We start from the raw sequence: 20,750 nt of genomic DNA on the forward strand, positions 1-20,750 counted from the left end.
TTTCATTTCTAAGCTGGAGAGGTTAAAGACTGTCCCATATCATGGAATTCCGTGTACTTTTAATTCACAGGTTTTCACATATTTTGTGGGACAAATAATGCCCTAAAATATATATCTACCAAAAATAAGATGAGATAAGAGGACTACCATCATCCACAGCAAATATAGTGTTACGAAACTGCACTACACCTCCATTTTAAAGCTCATGAGAAGCCACTGAGGGACTCCTTATTAGGAGCAGAACAGCAGCTCTCTGACAACCTCAAAGGCCACAAGACAGAGCAGAGAACAGGACCTTCAGATGATGCACTCAAAATACCATCTGGTTATTGTAGAGGAAACAGCAAACAACCTCTAATCCTTTGTTTACATTTTCCCTTTCTAGTCCATGATACACTGCCAAGAAGGGCCCTAGAAAGCGTGGCACAATAGAAATATTAGTCTATTTGCTCAGTGTTAATAAGAATTTACAGAAGCCATTGATTTTTAGGGAAAATGTACAAAATATATACTTTTTCAAAATGACATGACTAAAAAAAACATTAGCAAAGTAAATAATCAGTTGCTTTCTCCCCTAGTTTAGCAACTGTGAAAAAATAGGAAAAGACAGGGTTAGGTCACTAGGTATATTTCATATTACAAATGTGAAACATACTTAATGAATAGGATAAAATCATAAGTCGAAATAAAGCCTTTTACTAAAGCTTAAAACTAGGTAAATTGCTTTGATGGAGAAGGATATGCATTTTGGTGTTCCTCAGCACCAAGGACTTAAACAGTGCTTATAAAAACTAAACTATCACTGTGAATTGACACCTGTTTCATAATGGAATGTACCAGAAAAACATTCCAATAACCAAACAAATGTACACATTGATACTAAGAGAAAAGTTTAGTCTAAAAGAAAATCTATGTAAACTTTGACTGGAAGAAAGGAATTTAACTGTTTTTTGGATGTACAACTGTACATATCATCTAAAATGATAATATTTTTATTATTGCTTTCTTGTAATTCAGCATTTTGAGAGCTACTTAACTGGCTAATGTCTATAGGATATTGTCAAAACAAACAAAAACAAAACAACAACAACAAAAACCAAAAACTAACCACACAAACCAACCAAAAAAACCCATGCCATTCTACTGTTTTCTGCCTAGAGGAGAGCATCGCTGAATTCTGTTTATTTTTGTTCCTTCCCTTCCCTCCCCTGCCCTGCCCTGTTCTGCCCTAGCCTGCCTCGCCCTCCTCACCACCACCCTCCCGTTTTCAGGTTGTATTTGTATTCTCTTTAATAGTTAATTTCTTGACAGATGACAAGGAACATTTTTTTCTTAGGTGAACATTGATGCCTTGATGTAAAATGTCCCATAAGCGCCTGTATTTGAATCCTTGGTCTCAAGCTACTGCACTATTTTGGGAAGCTGTAGAATATGGGTTCTTGGGCTTGATGGAGTGTGTGGGTCTCTGGGGACAGGCTTCAGGTTTTAGAGTCTGGCCCTACTTCCTGCTCACTATTTGCTTACCGAGTGTACTTGCAATATGACCTGCCAACCTACTACCCCTGTTGTCATGCCTTCCCAGCCACCATGCAATATATCCCCTTGAAAATTAAGCCAAAATTAATCCTCCTTTCCTTAACTTATTGTGTGCTTTATCATAGCAACAGGAAAAGTAATAGAGTAAAGTAATAATAGTGCATACTTGTGTAGCAGGTCAACACACAATGAGATAATTACGTCATTGCAGAAGGCGCCCAAGCCTCCTTCAGTGGGCACTGCCTGAGACAAAGGTGCTGCAGACAAATAATCACCACCACATGAGTCACTGCCTGCACAGTTAATAACCAAACATCTATAATTCTTCTCAGTGCTTAATTTCAATTCATATGCATTCCTTTTACACTGAGCTTTTGAATCTGTCAAAAACTAATGTACTAAAATATAATAAATAACATGAGGCTTATAGGTAATAAAACTATATTGTACTTGGTAGGTATGTGAGAATTAGTCACTCTTCTAACCGAACAAAAAATGTTGAAATGATAGTTATGTTATTGGCTTTGTTAAAGTATCCTTTTAATAGTATGCATGAATCCTAAAATATGTTGAATATACTAAACATTCCCAATAAAATTTATTCTAGGACAATTCTTCATATACAGTATATTTTAAAGGATATTTTATGTTATGTCTGAAGCACTAAGATGTTAATAGTAGTCCTGATTGTGGATTTAAAATTTTTTGACTTAGTTTTGTATGTATGAGTATATGCCTACTTATATATCATATAGATGCCGTACTCAGAGAGGCCAGAAAAGAGCACCAGATTCTGTGGGACTTGAGTTACAGACAGTTGTGAACCACCATGTGGGTGCTAGTAATTCAACTTGGTTTCCTGGAAAAGCAGCCAGTGCCCTTCACCACTGAGCCACGTCACCAGCTCTTGTTGATTTTCAGAAGCTATGACCTGTATAGGAAACTACCATTACACAGGCACACATGTACACTATGTGCATATGCCCAGAGAAATACATACAGCTTTCTTAACTATCCTTAAAGTCACAGTAACAGTTTACAATCAAACATTCTCACCTCAACCAGAAAACCAATCAAGCACCAGATCAGCACAACAAGCAAGCTCTTGTGGAGAGTGAAGTATCTGAGGTAGGTGTTCCACGTTGTCACCGGGGGTATCTTCACCACATCATCAAAGAAACACTCCTGGTAAAAGAAGTGCAATTCTGAGACAGTCCTAGTCCATGCTGCACTGAGGCTTTATTTTTAATTCAGGGAAAGAAAGAAACAGTACAGTTTACAGCTAAGTTGCTTTTAAAAATATAAAGCTATATGTTCACAGCAAGTAGGCTGTCTGCTGGAGCAAGATAGTTTTGAAAAGTAAGAAACACTTGTTGAGCATTAGCATTTAGATGCTATATAGCACCACACCTTCTGCTAAATGATTGGCGTTCCCAAACTCTTCAAGACTTAACTTGTTTCAGTGGTCCAGGGACAAGTGCAGTTTGCAACTTTCTAGCTATTGAGTCTTTTATTTTAAAAAGCTGGTTTATGTTGCATATTCCAGCTATGAGTTAAAGTCCAGAACTCTAATCTTAAATATATTCCTCTAGAAGCCTTTGTCGTTCAGAAGATAACATTTTTTAAATGTGATGGGGAAAAAGAGATTTCATTGAGTCTAAAGGAAAATGATGGGGTTGTTCCTTGTAAAATCCGTGACGTTCATTAAGTGACATTAGACTCCCAAAGAAGGAGTCTTGTTAAATGAGAGTAAGGTTCACCAATTAAAAATTAGGCTGTGTAATTAAATTGGCCTCTATTTAAATTCAATACCTACAAGTAACATCCTCGAATGTTTGAATTGGTCCTGGCTGCTGAATTTCTCAGAACTTTCTTTTCTTTCTCTGTAAACAGGGGCAATGATATGAGCCTCAATTACAGTGAAGGGCAAGTGTGTTACCTAGAAGGTGAAGTAATTGATGACCTGGCAACATAATCAGTCAAAAATCATTCTTTAAAACACACACTAACTAACATTTATAGACTTCAATATAGAAGTTTCACTTAGATATTAAATCATATAGATGAATTATTTTTTATCAAACATTTAAAACGTATGAAATACTGAATGTTTATTTGTAGAAATTACTTAGATACCTTTATTTCACAACAGAGTGAACTCTGTCCCAGATACACAAAAGGACTTGCAATTGTCCAAAAGGTAACTGTTTTAAAGACTGGTACCATTAAATATGCCAATCTACTAGGACTCCTTTAACTTCCTTTAAGGCACATGCATTGTTTAGTAAACAATAGTCTTCCAGTTTTTCATTGCTTTCTATTTTAAGAGAAGTCGTTTTGCTTCTTAACTTCAGCCTGAATTTTGGCACTAATATTTGTTGAACTTCACATATCTTCTTTAAAAGAAACCCTCTAAAAAATGCAGCACTTAAGACGGAGCTGAAAGTTACAAAGTGTACACTAGCTAAATTCAAGCAAGAATGTGAATTTTTTTGTCAAGAAACCAGGTGTCTGTAGTCCTTATTGAGGCCATGTATTAGAAGTGCTGCTTGGTGCCTACATAAATGCAAAATATGCCACTGTGTCCCAGAAAAACACTAAAGCAGACAATTGTTAAGTTATAAAGATGAATATCATATCATGAGCCTAGTAAAGGGACTCAATACTAACATCTTGTTTTGGCTTACAACACTTTGTGGGGAGATGATACCTCAATTATAACCAGAAATAGTTGTTTTATAATTTGAAGTTGCTTACATAGGTATTGGACTTTGCACCTTTACCCCAGAGACCAAAATGGAATGGCATGAAACACGTAATGTGTAACAAAATTTACTGAAACTTTGGGGCTAGGATGAGGTGCATCTTAAGACTTGGAGGGTACATACCTTTAAATCTTCTTCATTAACTTCTTCAGTGATGTTCAGTGGAATCTCTTCAGATAATCTCCTTGAATATATATCCTCTTCATTTAAGCTGATCTGAGGGGCTAAGGAAATTTTCCGAATGGAAGTTCTGGTTCTCTGGAGACTGCTGAAGCCCTGACTGGGTGTGTATGTCATAAGATCCAGAACAGACTGTCGTCTTCTGCCTGAAAATGTGGGGCCAGTGGTGATCACATTGCTGAGAGGCAGAACAGCCTCTCCCTGCTCAGAGTCCGGAACCAGGGATAGTCTCCTTTCTTGGGGCTCATCAAAATCTCCTTCCAGAGCTAATGGAGTCTTTTGCACAATGGAAAACTTCCTCATAGAGCTGAATGAATTTAAAATAGAACTCTTCCTTTTTTCTCCAAACTGTCCAGTCTGTTTAAATGACTGCTTGGTTGTGTTCCAGGTGATAGAGGAATCATCTACTGAGCACCTGCGTAAGGTCTCAGTTAGAATTGAACTTCTTCTTTCCTCAGTAAACTGGTCAAAAGTATCATACCCCATGAGTTTCGAACTAAAGTCTGGACGTAGACTTTGTAGTTCAGAAAATGTTCCATAGAAATAACTGCTGCCCTTATGCAAAATTAGTATTTTGTCAGCTTTCTTTAAGTGTTCCATTTTAGAAGTGACCAAAATCCTAGTTTTGTTGGCCATCAATTTACAGATGCAGCTTTGGAAACATAAAAAGATATGAAATGTTAATTCATGAATAGTGCTGTATATTTAATTTTAGCATCTTATTAATGCTTCACTGAATAATATCTCTATGGGAGCATTTTATCACTTTACTTAATATGGTCATATAGGTAAGTACTCCATAATAACGTCTAGGTACCTCTCAATTTGTAGTAGGAAATAGCACATCTTCCTGAAGGGTGAATACTAGTAGGCAGAATGAAATTCAATTTTTAATAATCAGTAAGTATCTGGCTTTAACAAAATCATTTTTCCTTAGGTCCTGGTTTACTTCTCTAGAAAATAAAGGGATTGGTAGATGCTCCTGAAACTTTATATTTCCATATAACTTCTAAAGCATCATATATTTGGTTTTTATTTTAAGTTTTAATTAATTTTCTCATGTATTTTATATGACTAATCTGTTAAAAAAACACTAAGAAGTACATAATCAATTTAACTTTCTTACAGTAAAACTTTCCTATAGTTTAAAAGTAAATCGTGAAGTACACTCTCTAGGGGGAGGTCAGTTTCTATTATGCAATAAAATATCAAAAAAGAGAGCCATTACTATACCATTAAATATAAACAATAAAATTTTTAGCTAAGTTGATGAGAGTAAGGCATGTGTTAATATAGTCACAGATCATAAATATAGCATTGGAGGGCGTTACATTTAATGGAATTTTCTCTGTCTTAAACTAGAAAGGTTTGCTGGGAACTGACTTCTAAAAGACAATTATGTTTAAAAGACTATGGTGCAATCCCATATTTCTGGCAGTAAGCAGGGACCCCAGAGCTGAGGGAGCAGTTGGCCCTTAAATTCAAAAGCACCCTTTCTCTCCACAAATTAAACTAAATTCTATTATATGGGAAGCAAAGCAAACAACAAAAATAATTAAATGACTCCTAGAAGATCTGAACAAATAATCTAGGCAAAGGTAATTTGTGCCCTGGACTTAGTAGAATGGTTCGTGTAAAATTCTGGAGCAACCCTCCCACTAAAGCACCATGCAGAACTCGTATGATCCTGTACCACTCAGGAGTTTGTGATCTTGTATTTTTAGTAGTGGCTTAGAAAATGCTTGTCTGACATTATATGCTTAAAGTGGTCATGGTTATTTAACATTCTGACTGTAATGAACTCAGAGAACTTGATGCAATGACCATTACAAAGGAACTGTAGAGACTCAGAAGATAACAGACATGTAAATGCAAATGCAACGCTGTGTTGAAGGAGGTGCAATAAGCTTTAAGGTAAATAGAAATATGATTAGAGCCTTCTACAGCCTTTTTTCATTAGATTGAAAAAAGCTAGAGAAGATTAAAGCGAATTTTTAAATACTTTGTCATGTATGCACTTCTTTACTATAGATTAATTCAGAAGCTTATGAGCAAATATGGGAACTGGGAAGTATGGGGTTGAGATGGTGTTGATGGGAGCTGGCATTTCATTTAGAAATCAGGATGATATGTTCTTGGGATTGTGACTAGATAAACCATGCTAATATATACCATTCAACTGAAGCAAACATAAGCTGAAAATGTCAAACAAAATAATGCCACATTATTTGACATCCGAATAAAACTAGCTTCAGAACAAGGGCCTTCTGTTGGCTTCATGTGTAAATGTAGTCCAGAATTAAAAGTCCAGGATTAAAACGTATTAAACATATCATAAAACAAACTAGATTCATTTCAACCATTGACAATGTCCTAAAGTAAACTTTGAGACAAACCAATAATTAAATCATTTTAACACACATACATCATACCACTTAAAAACAAACAAACATTTGTTTCTAGAATACTATAATGTCTATAATAAGGTACTATAATAAGCCACTTTCTTGCTCATGAAATTATTATTAAATTTAAAATCAAATCATATGACTAATTACAGCTCTTATGAGACTGCAAGCCCATTGGGCTCTAATAAGAGCTTTAAGGAAGTATATATTTATGTTTTCTGTGACCCAGGAGAGGCATCCAAGAACGGATGTTCATTCACCATTAAAGAAGTCATTATTTTCTATCTGCAACAAACTAAAATAAAATACCAATCAAGAAAGGTAAATGGAATTTTAAATTTAAAATATCAGAAGACATATCTCAAGATAGCAAAAAAAAATTTAGGTCTAGATAGATGTTTAAAGTTGATAATGAAAAGATGTGATAGATATTGATTTACATTTGGAATTTTAGACACACCAAGATAGGAAAGATGTTTTCTTCAAGGCTGCCAAATACAAATAGCCAAAAACATTATGAATGTAACATTCATATAATTTATTATTGTTTCCTGGATCTTCTTGCTGTAGGTAGCTTATTATATATATGTATAATAATATAAATATATATATAAAATATTTAATAAAAAACTTATAATTTTAAAAAAGATAGCAAAATGTAAAAAATACTTAACTATAAATTGTTATAACAGACTAACAATAAAAGAAATCGGCTTTGTATGTGGTCATCAGAAAAGTTTTCAATCTTCAACCTTGGCTATGAAGGGCTGTGTTATATTCTATTGTTCTGAGTCATAGAAATGGTGGCTATATTGCTCTAGAGCTAATATGTATCCTGCCGTGTTACCAACATTTGTTAGCATGAGCATTATAAGTAACTCAGTCATGGAACATACCTTTCAAATATTTGTTCTTCAGTTAAAACATCTACATATCCAAAAGGAGAATCTAATAGGTACAAATCAGCATCTTTATATACTGCTCTATAAACAAAATGGAAACAAAGTTAGGGTTCCTCCGTTTTTTGTACTTCTTTTAGAACAGATATTTTAAACACTGTACTTGTGTTATAGAATGCTCATCAGAATCCTGCACCCAAAGCACATGTTCCACAGCACAGGGCAGAAGTAGCACTGTTAGTAACTTCTATTCATAAGGTGTTAATAGTGCACATTGTACTAAGTAAATAATAACGGTTTCATCTGCTCCTTATCATATATCCCTGAACTTCTTTCCTAGGTGTTACATATAAGCAAAGGATTCGTGATTCACAATAAGTAATACAATTTTTATTTAACTTCCTTTTTAAAGGTCTATGTGTGCTTGCGTGTTTGCCTGCATGTCTGTGTACTATGAGTGTGCAGGGCCGGTGGAGGTCAGAAGAATGCGTCAGATTTCCCTGATGGAGTTACAGATGGTTGTGAAGTGACAGTTGTAATGCTGTGAACCAAACCTGGGTCCTTTGGAAGAGCAGCCAGTGCTCTTCACCACTGAACTACCTTCCCCCACCTCTTATCTATCCTAAGTTAAAATAAAAATAATTTGAGTTGTTTTACAATAGTAACATAAAGGCATATTTTCCAAACTAACAAAAAGGAAATGATTTCTTCATAACTTTTCAAAACTTCAGGCATGATTACTAATAGTGCTACCTCTATCCCAGCTACATAGTGCATGCCTTAAAGGGTAATTATTGATACTTTTGCCTTTAAAGTGTACTTAATCATCACATAATTAAGACAAACAATGAAACAAAGTAGAAATAGCAAAAATTTCAAGAAAAACCATAATGGCCCTTTATACTTTAATCATCTTGAAGGTAACCTGGAAGAACTACTAGACTCAAGAAAATGTACTTCCAAGTCTTTAGCCATATTTGGCTTTTACTTGTTTCTCTGTGATTTATAATTTAAATATACTTGGTTTCAGGTGAAACTAATTTAGGGTCTTAATCCACTGTGAGGCAGCAAGGAGGTAGAAACAGGCCAACGGTGATGCTCAGAGGTGGGGTTTTTGGAAAATGACTAGGGCCAAGGAAGATCATCAAGGTGGATTTCATGATTGGGTAATGGTGGCTTTATGAGGAGGGAGATACCAGAGGACACACACACACACACACACACACACACACACACACACACACACACTCCTTTTTTCTTGACATATGATTTTTCTGAGCTGTATCAAGACTCTGACAATGAGATACCATCACTGGATATGACTTCTTGATCTTAAACAATAATTGGGAGCAAAAATAAAGTGATTTTCTGTAAAATTTACTCTGAAATTGGTGAATTAATAGCAATACAAATAGATTAAAATCTTTCCTTCACATGTATTACCAGTTTCTCATGATTAAAATGTACTTTTGTGTTCATCATATAAAAGTAAATAACATATTATATATTTGGAAAAAATTAGCAGTAAACAATGTGTGTGTGTGTGTGTGTGTGTGTAGATGTGTGCATGTGTGTGCATGTGTGTGTATGTGCTATGTGCTGTGGTGTGTGTGTGTATGTGTAGATGTGTGTGTTTGTATAGTACAGCACATTATATATAGCAAATATAACTAAATCTTCAATTAGTACTTATGAATACTATGTTGAAGTCACGTACCATACTTAAACCTCAAATGTGATGCTGAACACATGATCTTTGCCTCACAGATAAGGGAACTAACTTTCAATGATTATGAAGTAATTATCTCATCTGTGAATTTTCTGTAACTATTGATCTGATCTCCCAGTGGATTCTCAAGATCAAGGCATACTTTAATGTAAGGAGTCAAGATGACCTGGATCAAATAGTGACTGTAGCATTTCCTTGTGGCTTTTGGCAAGTTAATGTCTGACTACCTCAATTATCTCGTGATTTCTTCCATAAAACAAAGAGAATAATTTCTGCTTCTACCCTTGTATGGGGCTTGAGATCTCATACATGTGCACGTGCGTACACACACACACACACACACACACACACACACACACACACACACACACACGGAGTGGTGCTACTGGTATCAAGACATAGCTGTAGTTCTTCAGTGTTTACTCTTCCAGGTTTGCAAAGTAAGAAAAGAGGCCAAGATGCCAAGATACCACTGAGTCCATGAATTTCTCATTAACAACTGTGTTTATGTATTTAAAATAATGTTGTGTTTAAATAAAATAGAGACCACTTGAAATTCCATATGCCGGACTGTCTTTAAGCAGATGCAACAATTTAAATGAGATGTTTTCTTTCTGACAAGAATTACACATGACCCTGAGGACAGTCAGCGTCACAAATGCAGGCATGCTCAGTATAAAGCTAAGCTGGGTGTGGTGGCATGCACCTGTCATCCTCCTATTCTGAAGCCAGCATGGGAAGAGCATGAGTTCTACACTGGGAGCTTGTCCTTTTCCTCATACAAACACGAAGTCTTAATCCTAGCGACATCACTTGCCTTACTATTTTTGTTATAAAATCATAAATTATGTTCTAAAAATTAAGACTAGAAAATGTATATTGTCTAAATAAAAGCATAAACAGAAACCTAATGCAGAGTTATCTGCGGACAGGGAGAAAAGACAGATGTATGATGAGATCAACAGAAACGTGTAATTTTTACCTTGTTGTTCTCTTCAGAATTCTATAGTTTTCTGTTTGTCACAATCCATGCCGCATAATCAACAAGTATGGACAAATAAAAACGAGAGTATACATTTTGAAAAAAAAAGCCACCATCTTTGCCAAATCTGAATAATATATAGTATATAATTCTTAAAAGAGGTTGCCAGTCCCAGAGATAGAATACAAGGCAACAGAGACATGTGTACGTATACTTGTACATGCACGATATGCACAGCAACGCTCACTGGACCGAGAGCTAAACGTTCACCTTGCTAAACAAATCCTCGCACGCTGACCTCCACTCAGTGTGACTCCACCTTCTCCAAGAACTGTGTTGTCTTTTTCTGCAAACTTGGAGATGTCCTATTATCAAAAGCATAACACCAGAAAGAAAATTTAGTATATTCATTCTGAAATTGAAAAGCACATTTTCCTCCAGGTGCAACTATACATCATACTGCTGCATCAACTATTCAAATGCTTAACTTGTGTCTTAATTATTTCAAACACAATTCACTCAGCTGGTTAAAATAACACGGCCAAAATTTTAGATGTAAAACTCTTTTTCAATTTTAAAATGTTATTCATTTAAAAATGTTATCATTAAATAAAATTTATAAAATATAAAAACTAAAATAAATATATATTTGTGGAATGCTTGTATATGGAGACTACCCATAAGCCCATCATATAATAAACTCAAAGGCTATTGAAATGTTAAAATGTACTTTCAATTTAAGTTACTCTTTAAAAAATGTCAAAACACTGAATAAGTCTGTTAATAAGAAACACTGAAACAAAAACTATTCATAATCTAGTTATATGTCAATAGGCATCTTTATTGTCTGACAGCAGGCCAGGTCAATTTATTTACACATTCCTTTCATAAACCTCTCAAACAGCAGCACAAACATCGTCATCCATGTCCATTATTTTTGTGTCCTTGCCCACCCAGGCTGCCTCTCCTGTCACACTTGTCAATCTACCCCCCAAAATGAGCTTCTCTGTGGCAACAACAATGAAGGCATAGTAAAAGAAGATCTGCATTTCTAAGAAATAGTCCAGGATTCCAGGCAGTGTAAACCTGTTCCCACCCTCTGCCCCCTCTGCCCATGACCTCTGGCAGGTGTGGTCCTCCTCCCCTACCATCTGACCACAGCCTATCAGGTCTCACCTGGAGAGTCTGCATCACCCTCCTTTGTGTTCCCATAGGATCTCTCTGCCAAGGGGCAGTGATGAAATCTGGTTTCTCTTTAGATCTTATAAACCTTTCACCTTTTACTTTTAAAAATCTTAAGGCACAATTTTATATTTGTCTAATCAAACTTTAATTGATTAAGAGGCAATAATATCCATCAAGTGAATACTGTTTTACTGATGCATGTATCATCTGGTATCGTTCCTATTTCTGAGTTCTCTTGTTTTTCTCATCCATTTTTTATTCCCATATTGTTACTTTTCTAGACTTTTGGGTACCTTGATATTTAATGGAATTACATATTACTTAATACCTGATAAAACATAATCCTTACCCATAAATAGTCACCTTTTATTGGTCAGTGTTTCACACAGTAACCATTTGAACTATTACAATAATATGAAATTAGAAGAGTAGCTAACACAGTCTCGAGTGTTGACTTGAGCACACTGAATGCAGAAGTTGGTCCTCAAATATAAGAAATATTAATACCATTGTAACAAGGCCATAGTTGATGAAACCAGAATTCCAACCAAAGCAATATGCCCATAAGTTAAATACTTCTAATATTTTAGTTTAAGATAATCTCATTAGAATTTACTTGCAGCTTTTAAATATTATGCATTTACAAAGAATTTTAGTTTGCAGCACTAAATTAAAATACATTTCTCTTGATTCAGATATTGTATTAAATACTTCAATAAGATTTGTAATTTTCTTCATATTCTATAAATGTCCCATTACACCTATTACTATCACTAAGTATTTTAATGTTTGCCATTATTGTAAACTAAATAAGTTGTTTCCCAGTTATGTTTTTAGATGGTTGTCTTGCTATAAGAGTTAGTTATCTTACACGTTTGTCCACAATTCACTCATTTCATTATACTAAGTCAAGTTTTTCAATAGAAACAGCAGTGAATTAACATATCTATAAAAGAAGATACAAATCTGTAAAAACCATTTTGATCAGGATGAAGAGTGATATTAAAAGAGCTTTTGCAATTAACATATGTCATAAAATTTAACAGAACTTTAGTAATCATCATTAGTAGAACCTAAAAATATTTGGTTACTTTGTTATGATAGCTTTAGATTTAGAGATATTTTAGGATCATGTCAAAAGATCTGTTAGGATAATGAAGATGCTGAAGCTTCAGGCAATTTACCTAACAGATTACTTTCCTATATAGAAAATGTGACTGTTCAGCATGCCTTGAGTCCCATTAAAGAGCTGAGAATGATACTGTAATATATATAGCTATCATTCTAGATTCTCCAAACAAATTCTGGTGTGGTATCAAATATCCAAGAGTTACAGAGGGAAATACTGTGGAAAAGAGAGCACACAGGGAAGAAGGGAAGAAGGGAAAAATGGAAGACTGAGGAGCTCAGCGTAACTCCAGTACTAAAGTACATGGGTAGATGGTTGGTAAGGAAAACCAGTACGCCACTGCAGTCCAAGGAAGGACTTGGCAAAGCAGCCAAATATCAACTAATACCTTTCATGTTTTCAAAATAGACATCTACTTTAGTAATCCTGCCAGAAACATTGATGAATGTAGAGGTAGTGTCAAGACAAACTCAGAAAACAAAAACAAAAACAAACAAAACAAAACAAAAAACACCTTCAAAACACAACTAGTGTCTTCACTCATAACACCACATATTATGTTCCCTATAGCAATGGTCTATGCAACATATATTATGACCATCATAATAACTTATAAAAAGTGGCAAAGGGTAGAAAATAAAAGCAATTTATAAATCTGAAAATATGTTTATAATATCCTATACAACCATGTAACTGTTAAGTTAGAACAATAGAGACAGAAGAAGAGAAAATGTGATTTACAAATCAGTATGAGAAAAAAAGCCAGTAACAAGAACTTTAATGATGTGAGTGAATGTAAATTCTTATTAATTGATGACAAAGTTGAAGATAGATACAGCTATTTCAAAGTTTAAGTTGGCAACATCCAGTGAAAATTTAAGTGTATTTATCTTATGACCTAACAGTTCATCTATTATCTATCTTCTGTGACAGAAAAAGACATGCGTGTGTGCAAAAGAGAAATATTCAGAAGTTTTCATCATATGAACAATATAGCAGGAAAAGACAAATGAGAGTAGCAAGAAAGCGCAGCAGGCGCAGGTCTCTGCAGCCAAGCCTGAGGCCTCGAGTTCTGTCCCTAGGACTCACAGTTGGGGGGATTAATTGATTCCTGTAAACCTCACATGAGCCCTCTGCCACACATATACAAGCTCTCCAATCTAAATAAATCAATAAACATGTAAATAGACATTGCTATATCTTAAAAAGGTAAGAGGAACCAAGTAAGTTAGAGAATAATGTGTACAAATTATATTACTATGTATATTTAAAAACTGAATAAAAATATTATGAAACACTGTCCATGAGTAATCACATGCATATGTGGGTATTAATATTTTAAATGGATTGGGATAGTATATATTTCATTATTCTAAATTGCTGAAGCTTAAAGTTTTGTGGCAGAGTTAGGATGCTGGGATTAAAAAGTCCTACTAAGATGTTGTCTAGGCTTCTAACAATGCTTCTAACATAATAAGGGTACTGTCATATGAATGTGCTAGTCTATAAACATATTATGTGGTATGACTTAATTTTCAATGGTATGAAAATAGAACAATAGATGTGTTGAGCCAAAGTTTGGAGCCTCCTTATATGGACTGAAACCACTTGTGAAAGGAAATGTGGGTAACTTTAACTTAGTGAATGACGATCTCCAAGCCTATAGTGACGAAGCTGGTGAGGCTGAAATGACAGAAGTCGGGGTATACTGAGAGCTAAGAGTAAGCTCATTAAAACCTAACACAATAGCACTGCCAATATCCGCCCATTAACGGGAGTGCTTGGTTTGATTACACAGTTTATGCCCTATCCATTTGCAGATTTATGAGTACTTGACACTGTTTGATTTAACATAGATTGTTCTGCTTTGCATGCATTGTTAAACATTATCTTTGCTGACTACTAAGGACACTTAAATCTGGTAATGTATTTATTTTAAAGGTGTTGGTTTCAGATTTTCCCCATATGTGAAGGTTACAACTTAAAAACTGTTATACTAATACTACTCCTGGCTATCACTAGGGCTTGTTTTTTAATCTTTTATTTTTACTTCTATAATGGCAATATAATTACATTTATCCATTCACATTCCTCCCTTAGGCCCTCCTCATATGCTGCTCCCTCTCTTTCAAATTCATGGTTCTTTTACCACTAACTGCTATTGCATACATATAGAACTATGTATATGCACACACACACACACACACACACACACATACACACACACATATATATATACACAATACATATATATTCCCAAATATAGCCTGTTTGTTCATAATATATTATTATGTATGTTTTCAGATCTGTCTGTTTGGTGCTAGACAACCAATTGGTGTACTCTTCCCTGAAGAAGACCACCTTCCAGCTTCCTCAGTGTCTTACAGTTTTTATGTAGCACTAGGCCTGCTGGGCTTTCCCCAGTCCATTTTGGCATGTCCACTGGTGTTGTTATTGTTCGGCTCATGTTTGGGCAGCCATGCTGGGGAGGGATCTTTTTGATATTTTTCATTTTGAAAATTCCAAACATTTATTCAATGTATTTTGATCATATAAATTCTACAATTCCCTCTTTCTAACTTCCCTTAGTGTCCCCAACACCATCTCACTCAAACTTGGTCTTTTTATTTTTATTACTAATTCCTTAAAAAAACAAAAGCAAACAAAAAAGTAAGGTCTGTGGTGCATGCCTTTAATCCCAACACTCAGGAGGCAGAGGCAGGCAGATCTCTGTGAGTTCAAGGCCATCCTGGTCTACAAAGCGAGTCCAGGACAGAGAAATCCTGTTTCAAAAAACCAATGATGATGATGATGATAACAATGATGACGACGACGATGATGATGATGATAGTAGTAGTTATAAATAATAATCCCCTTAGATCAATTAGTGTTGCTCAATACATATATGCTGTGTGCTCAAACACTGGGGTATGTTATATGCTCCTTAAAAGGCCCCACAAACACATTTGGCTGTCAGAGTAAGCTGACACACAGGGACAGATGCCACTTTTCTTTGCTGATGCCGAAAATTCTCTAGATTGATTGACTGATTGATTGATTTTTTAATTTATCTACAAAACCTCTTGAAGAAAATCACCCATTGAAACAAGAGTCCTAGATAAAGATATTAGATAATATTTGACCTTTTATAAAAATTAGCTTTTATATTTCAGTTATTTTTTTAATTGGTGCTATGGATGAAATAGAGGCATTTGCTAATCAAATATCCAGTAGAATTTTGTTTAATAAAAGTGTACTTATCCTGAAATATAATCTTACATAATCAAAGAATATTCTTACTGAAGGAGAACATTAGAAATTTTTCTTTCAAACTATTCTTTGTCATTTTAAATTTCTTCATCTTAAAATTTGTTATTTCATTTATTCAAGGTTTGTTTTATATTTTTAAACGCAATTTTATTCTTAAATTTTTATTCACTTTATATCCAATCATAGCCACCTCCCTCGTTTCCTCCCAGTCCCACCCTCCCTCACTCCTCCCCACTATTCCCCTCCCCTAGTCCTCTGATAGGGGAGCCCTTCTCCCCTACCAACTGACCCAGACTATCAAGTCTCATCAGGACCGCCTGTATCCTATTCCCCTGTGGCAAAATAGTAAGGTACCCTGACAGACGGAAGTGATCAAAGTACAGGCAACAAAGTCGATGGCAGGGACAGCCCCTGCTCCCTTAATAGGGAACCCATATCGAGACTGGGCTGCCTATTGGCTGCATCTGAATGGGGGGCCTAGGTCCTCTCCATGCATGGTCCTTGTTTGGCACATCAGTCCAGCCCCAGAGGGCCCAGATTTGTTGGGTCAGTTGGTATTCTTGTGGAGCTCCTGTCCCTTCCAGGACCTTCTATCCCCCCATTCAAGTTTTTTATAATAAAATTTTTAGTAAAATAGAATTACATCACTTTCTGTCTTCCCTTTTCTCCCACCAGCTCAGTGTAGTTTATGTACAAATAATATCAAATATTTATATAACTAGTTACTAAGGTGAGGCTCTTGAGCCAATTACCAGAAACACAGAGCTATTGTTAAACTGCTGCACTTCCAGCTATTCAGAGGAATCTGGACCAGACCTGGGAACCTGCATTCAACCCAGGACAGTGGCGCTTCCCAGTGCTTGAGATCCTCATCAGACACTGTTCTCTCAGTTGACTTCCTTTATTACGGGCTAGTCACAAAGGCAAATGTCAGCTTCAAAGCAGTCTGTGCACACAACACAAGTGTGTGTGTTTGAGGTTGTAAAACACTTGAAAATGCTGAGATAAGCACACTAGAGAGGGTCAAAGTAATATTATAATATGTGTGCAATAAAGATTAACTTATTTTATTATTAAGGAGTGGAGAACCGGCTCATTGTGGTATATTCCATTTATTAACATTTACTACTTGATTTCTTTTTAAAAAGTTAATATTTATCATCTCAGCCTCATTCATCTATACCAAACACACCAGAAGTTAAGAAACTTCCTAATATGAAGCTCAATTGTTCTAAATTGATCACAAAATAGAGCCATAATGATATAGACTGTTATACTAGGAAAGAAAAGGGAAAGAGAGAAGAGGGGTGCTTTTCAGAAGAAAGGGTGGAGTGTTAGATTTAATAGTCTTGTGTCATTGAGCAATATTTGCTGAGTACATTTGAGCTTCCTGCAGCTTTGAAGATAGGAAAATACCATAAACTGTTTTTATGGCTGGCTTATCTCTTTCAGACCAACCTTGACAATACAGATGACTGTGGGGAGGAAGGTGGTGGTGAGAGGCTAGGGCTAAGGGAACATGTACTTCAGGGTAATGCCGCTCAATAAAGTAGATCTTTAATGGTGAATCACTGGGTAATTAGTGCCATTGTTATTAATGTTTAAAAATCCCTAAACACTGCCTTGCTTTGTGCACACAGAAATTGGGCAGTGGAGGAAAGATATAAGGGAAAGGCAGGAAAAAAAATACAAGTAGGAAGAAGTCAAGGTGGGAAAATGTGAGACAGGCAAGAAAGTACTGGAAGAAAAGGAAAGCCTAGTAAACATCTCTTCACATAGCTGGTTGTACATTTGAGTGTATGCCTGACAACTACCCAATAGTTTGTGATATAGATCAACTGACGTATGCTTCATAACAAGGCAGGCGTTAAGGAGTTCATAATTTAAATCGGGTTATGTCTACTAGATATGTTGTTGACCTAAGTCAAACTATATTACAAATAGCAGCACGTAGAAATACTGGAAGAAGACCAAGCCCTGCTAGAAAGAATTGTGAGAGTTTTCATCAATTTTAAAGATAAAAAGATTTGGCTTCACTAATGTATATTGACAGCTTGTAGCAGAAAACTAAAGTCAGTATTTAATATAATTCTATCATGACTGAGAAAATATACAAATTGATGTTACAGTAGATATCAACACTAAAGGCTTTGGGCTGGGAAGTTTGCTCAGTTGGTAGCTTGCCTGCTCCACAGGCTGACAACTGAGTTTGGAAACCCAGAACCCACATGGAAACTAGAAAGTACCTCAAGTGTCTGTAATCCCATCATGCCTGTACTAGAAGACAAGAGGTAGAGACAGGAGAACTGTCTGAGGCTCAGACGCTCACAGCTGTTGAGAGAGAGTGAGAGGAGAGAGAGAGAGAGAGAGAGAGAGAGAGAGAGAGAGAGAGAGAGAGAGAGAGAGAGAGAGAGAGAGACCCTGCCTCAAACGTGGTGGAAAGTAGAGCTCAGTATTCAAGGTTGCCATCTGACTTTGCACATTTACCATGATATGCACACATTTACACACAGGCAAGCAATACATATCATGCATATGTACACACAAACGAAACTCTTGTTTTAGAACCAGTTTTAATGTGTGTGTGAGCCTGTGAGTATAAACATAACTATTAGTATTTGTGTACTACTTTAGTGTATAGATCAGTATTCAAATTCAAAATGGATAGCTCAATCATTCGTAAAAGAACAACCAAGGAGTACACTGATTTAATATGTCCATTGAAAGTCCCTAGAAATAGGAAAGTGCTGAGATTTCTGAACTCCCCTTCACCTAGAGAATGGTGTGAGAACTGGACCTCACTGGCTTTTACAAAATGGAATCAACCAACCAACCAACCAACCAACCAACCAAGCATCCTTTCCAATGTCACTGCCTGTAATCCCATTATGCCTAATTTAGACTCGTTTAGTCATAGACTTCTAGATAGCACATTTCAAAGTCTGTCTAATTGTCCTTAAATGTAGGTACATGAAAACTCGATAATTCTTATCTTAACCTTACGGACATTTAAGTGGTACCAATTCCTTATACTCTCTCGTTATGCCCACCCCTCATGCAAGGACAAATCCTATCCTGGGGAAAAGAACACACTACTTCTGTAGAACATCATGAATTCATTCCTGCTCTGTGTTTCCCCTGCCACTAAGCCTCTTGCAACTCAAGTTTCCTAGAAGTGCTTCAAACCCACCACCTCTGATGTTCCGATCTAATCTTCTGCTTCTCTAGAGCTGACTTCAGTTGTTTTTTGTCTTTTTTTTATACTCTACTAACGTCTACCTCCTTTGAGTAGCTAAACGCAGAGATCCTTCTCTAACTGTGTCTTTAGTTCCCAGAATAATGATGCCACAAAGCAGCTTGGTAAATAAGTTTGAATAAATATGAATATAAAGTCTTCCAACTTCCCATTATTTTGACCTTATGTTTTCAAATGCAGTGTTTTATTTTTATTCTTTTAATTCTCCAAAGGAAGGTCCCCTTCACTTAATAGGTCTCAGACTCATTAACACTCTCCATGGATTTTGGCCTTTTTATGCTGTAAGTTATGTCTGATTTTCTGTACTGAGCCTTTGCTTGCTTCTTCCCCTTGGACTATTTAACTATGAACAAGCTTGAGTATTATTTATATATTCTGCTAGTATGCCTTGCCTGCCTGTTGCCCATCTTAATAATTTGTATACTTTTTGATATACATTTATACACATTAAGAAAATTAATGAGTTCCTTTTAACCCTAATATTTCCAAAGAAAATCCCACTATTGAGTACTGTCTACTAAACATGCTCTTTCCTTGACTTTCCCAGCTACATTATTCTATATTCACAGTACTAACTTTTAGCCCATTCTTTGTATTATTTACATTTAAATCCCTTTCACTTTGCCACCTCTTAAATACTGACAGTCTATCATTCATTAGATATTTTGACAATATATCTGTGTTGGTACCATCATGTTCTTCTGTGTCTTCATTTATAATCTCTAGGCTGAGGATACCTTCATGTCCATATCTAACCAAACCTTTCTATCAAGGTCATCCTCACGGCTCCATATCACTTCCAATTTCCATAATGAAGAATGATGTCTTAATCTTATCAGCTTGATTCAGCAAATAGTATCATCATCTACCTGGATGGCCATGATAAATCTTGATGAGGAAAGGAGAGGAGAATAGGAAAGTATATATAGGATGCAATATCTCAGACAAGACAAATAGGCTCTAGAGATCTAATGTGTGGCATGGTGGGTACAGGCATACTATAGCTTATATTTGGTTATTTCTCAGTGAATAGTTGTGGTTTTGTGGTTTTATTTGTTTGTTTATTGATTCTGTCATAGTCTCACCCTGTAGCTCCAGCTTGCTTGGAACTCACTACAAAGACAAGGCTGACTTTAATTTTGGAGAACCCTCTTATCTCTGTTTCCCAGTAATGAGATCACAAGTACAGGACATAATACCTGACCTAGAGAGTATAACTTAAATATTCTCTCTTTAGGTAACATGCAAATCACAGGTATATATACTTGCTAGATGCATTTCATATCATACTGTATATGACAAATGTATATGTTACATGTGTCAATTACCTTAAAATGTTAAAACTTGGCCATATCTTTAATATCACTTTTTTATTCCCCATATCAAATATGTATTGTATAGTTTTATAATG

The 20,750-nt window shown here is 35.7% G+C and overlaps 1 protein-coding gene across 2 annotated transcripts in view; it reads right to left on the reverse strand.

Annotated features, from left to right (window-relative positions):
- CFTR (CF transmembrane conductance regulator) overlaps positions 1-20,750 on the reverse strand; it is a 146,869-nt gene that overhangs the window by 47,540 nt on the left and 78,579 nt on the right. For both annotated transcript variants that reach the window (XM_084785182.1, XM_084785181.1), the window contains 4 exons: positions 10,770-10,864; positions 7,786-7,872; positions 4,425-5,133; positions 2,593-2,721 (listed from right to left, as the gene is read on the reverse strand). In XM_084785182.1, the coding sequence (XP_084641308.1) occupies positions 2,593-2,721; positions 4,425-5,133; positions 7,786-7,872; positions 10,770-10,864 (1,020 nt within the window). The remainder of the gene's footprint in view (positions 1-2,592; positions 2,722-4,424; positions 5,134-7,785; positions 7,873-10,769; positions 10,865-20,750) is intronic.

This window comes from Acomys minous, assembly GCF_964271855.1.
Source record: "Acomys minous genome assembly, chromosome: 6".
NCBI lineage: Eukaryota > Metazoa > Chordata > Mammalia > Rodentia > Muridae > Acomys > Acomys minous.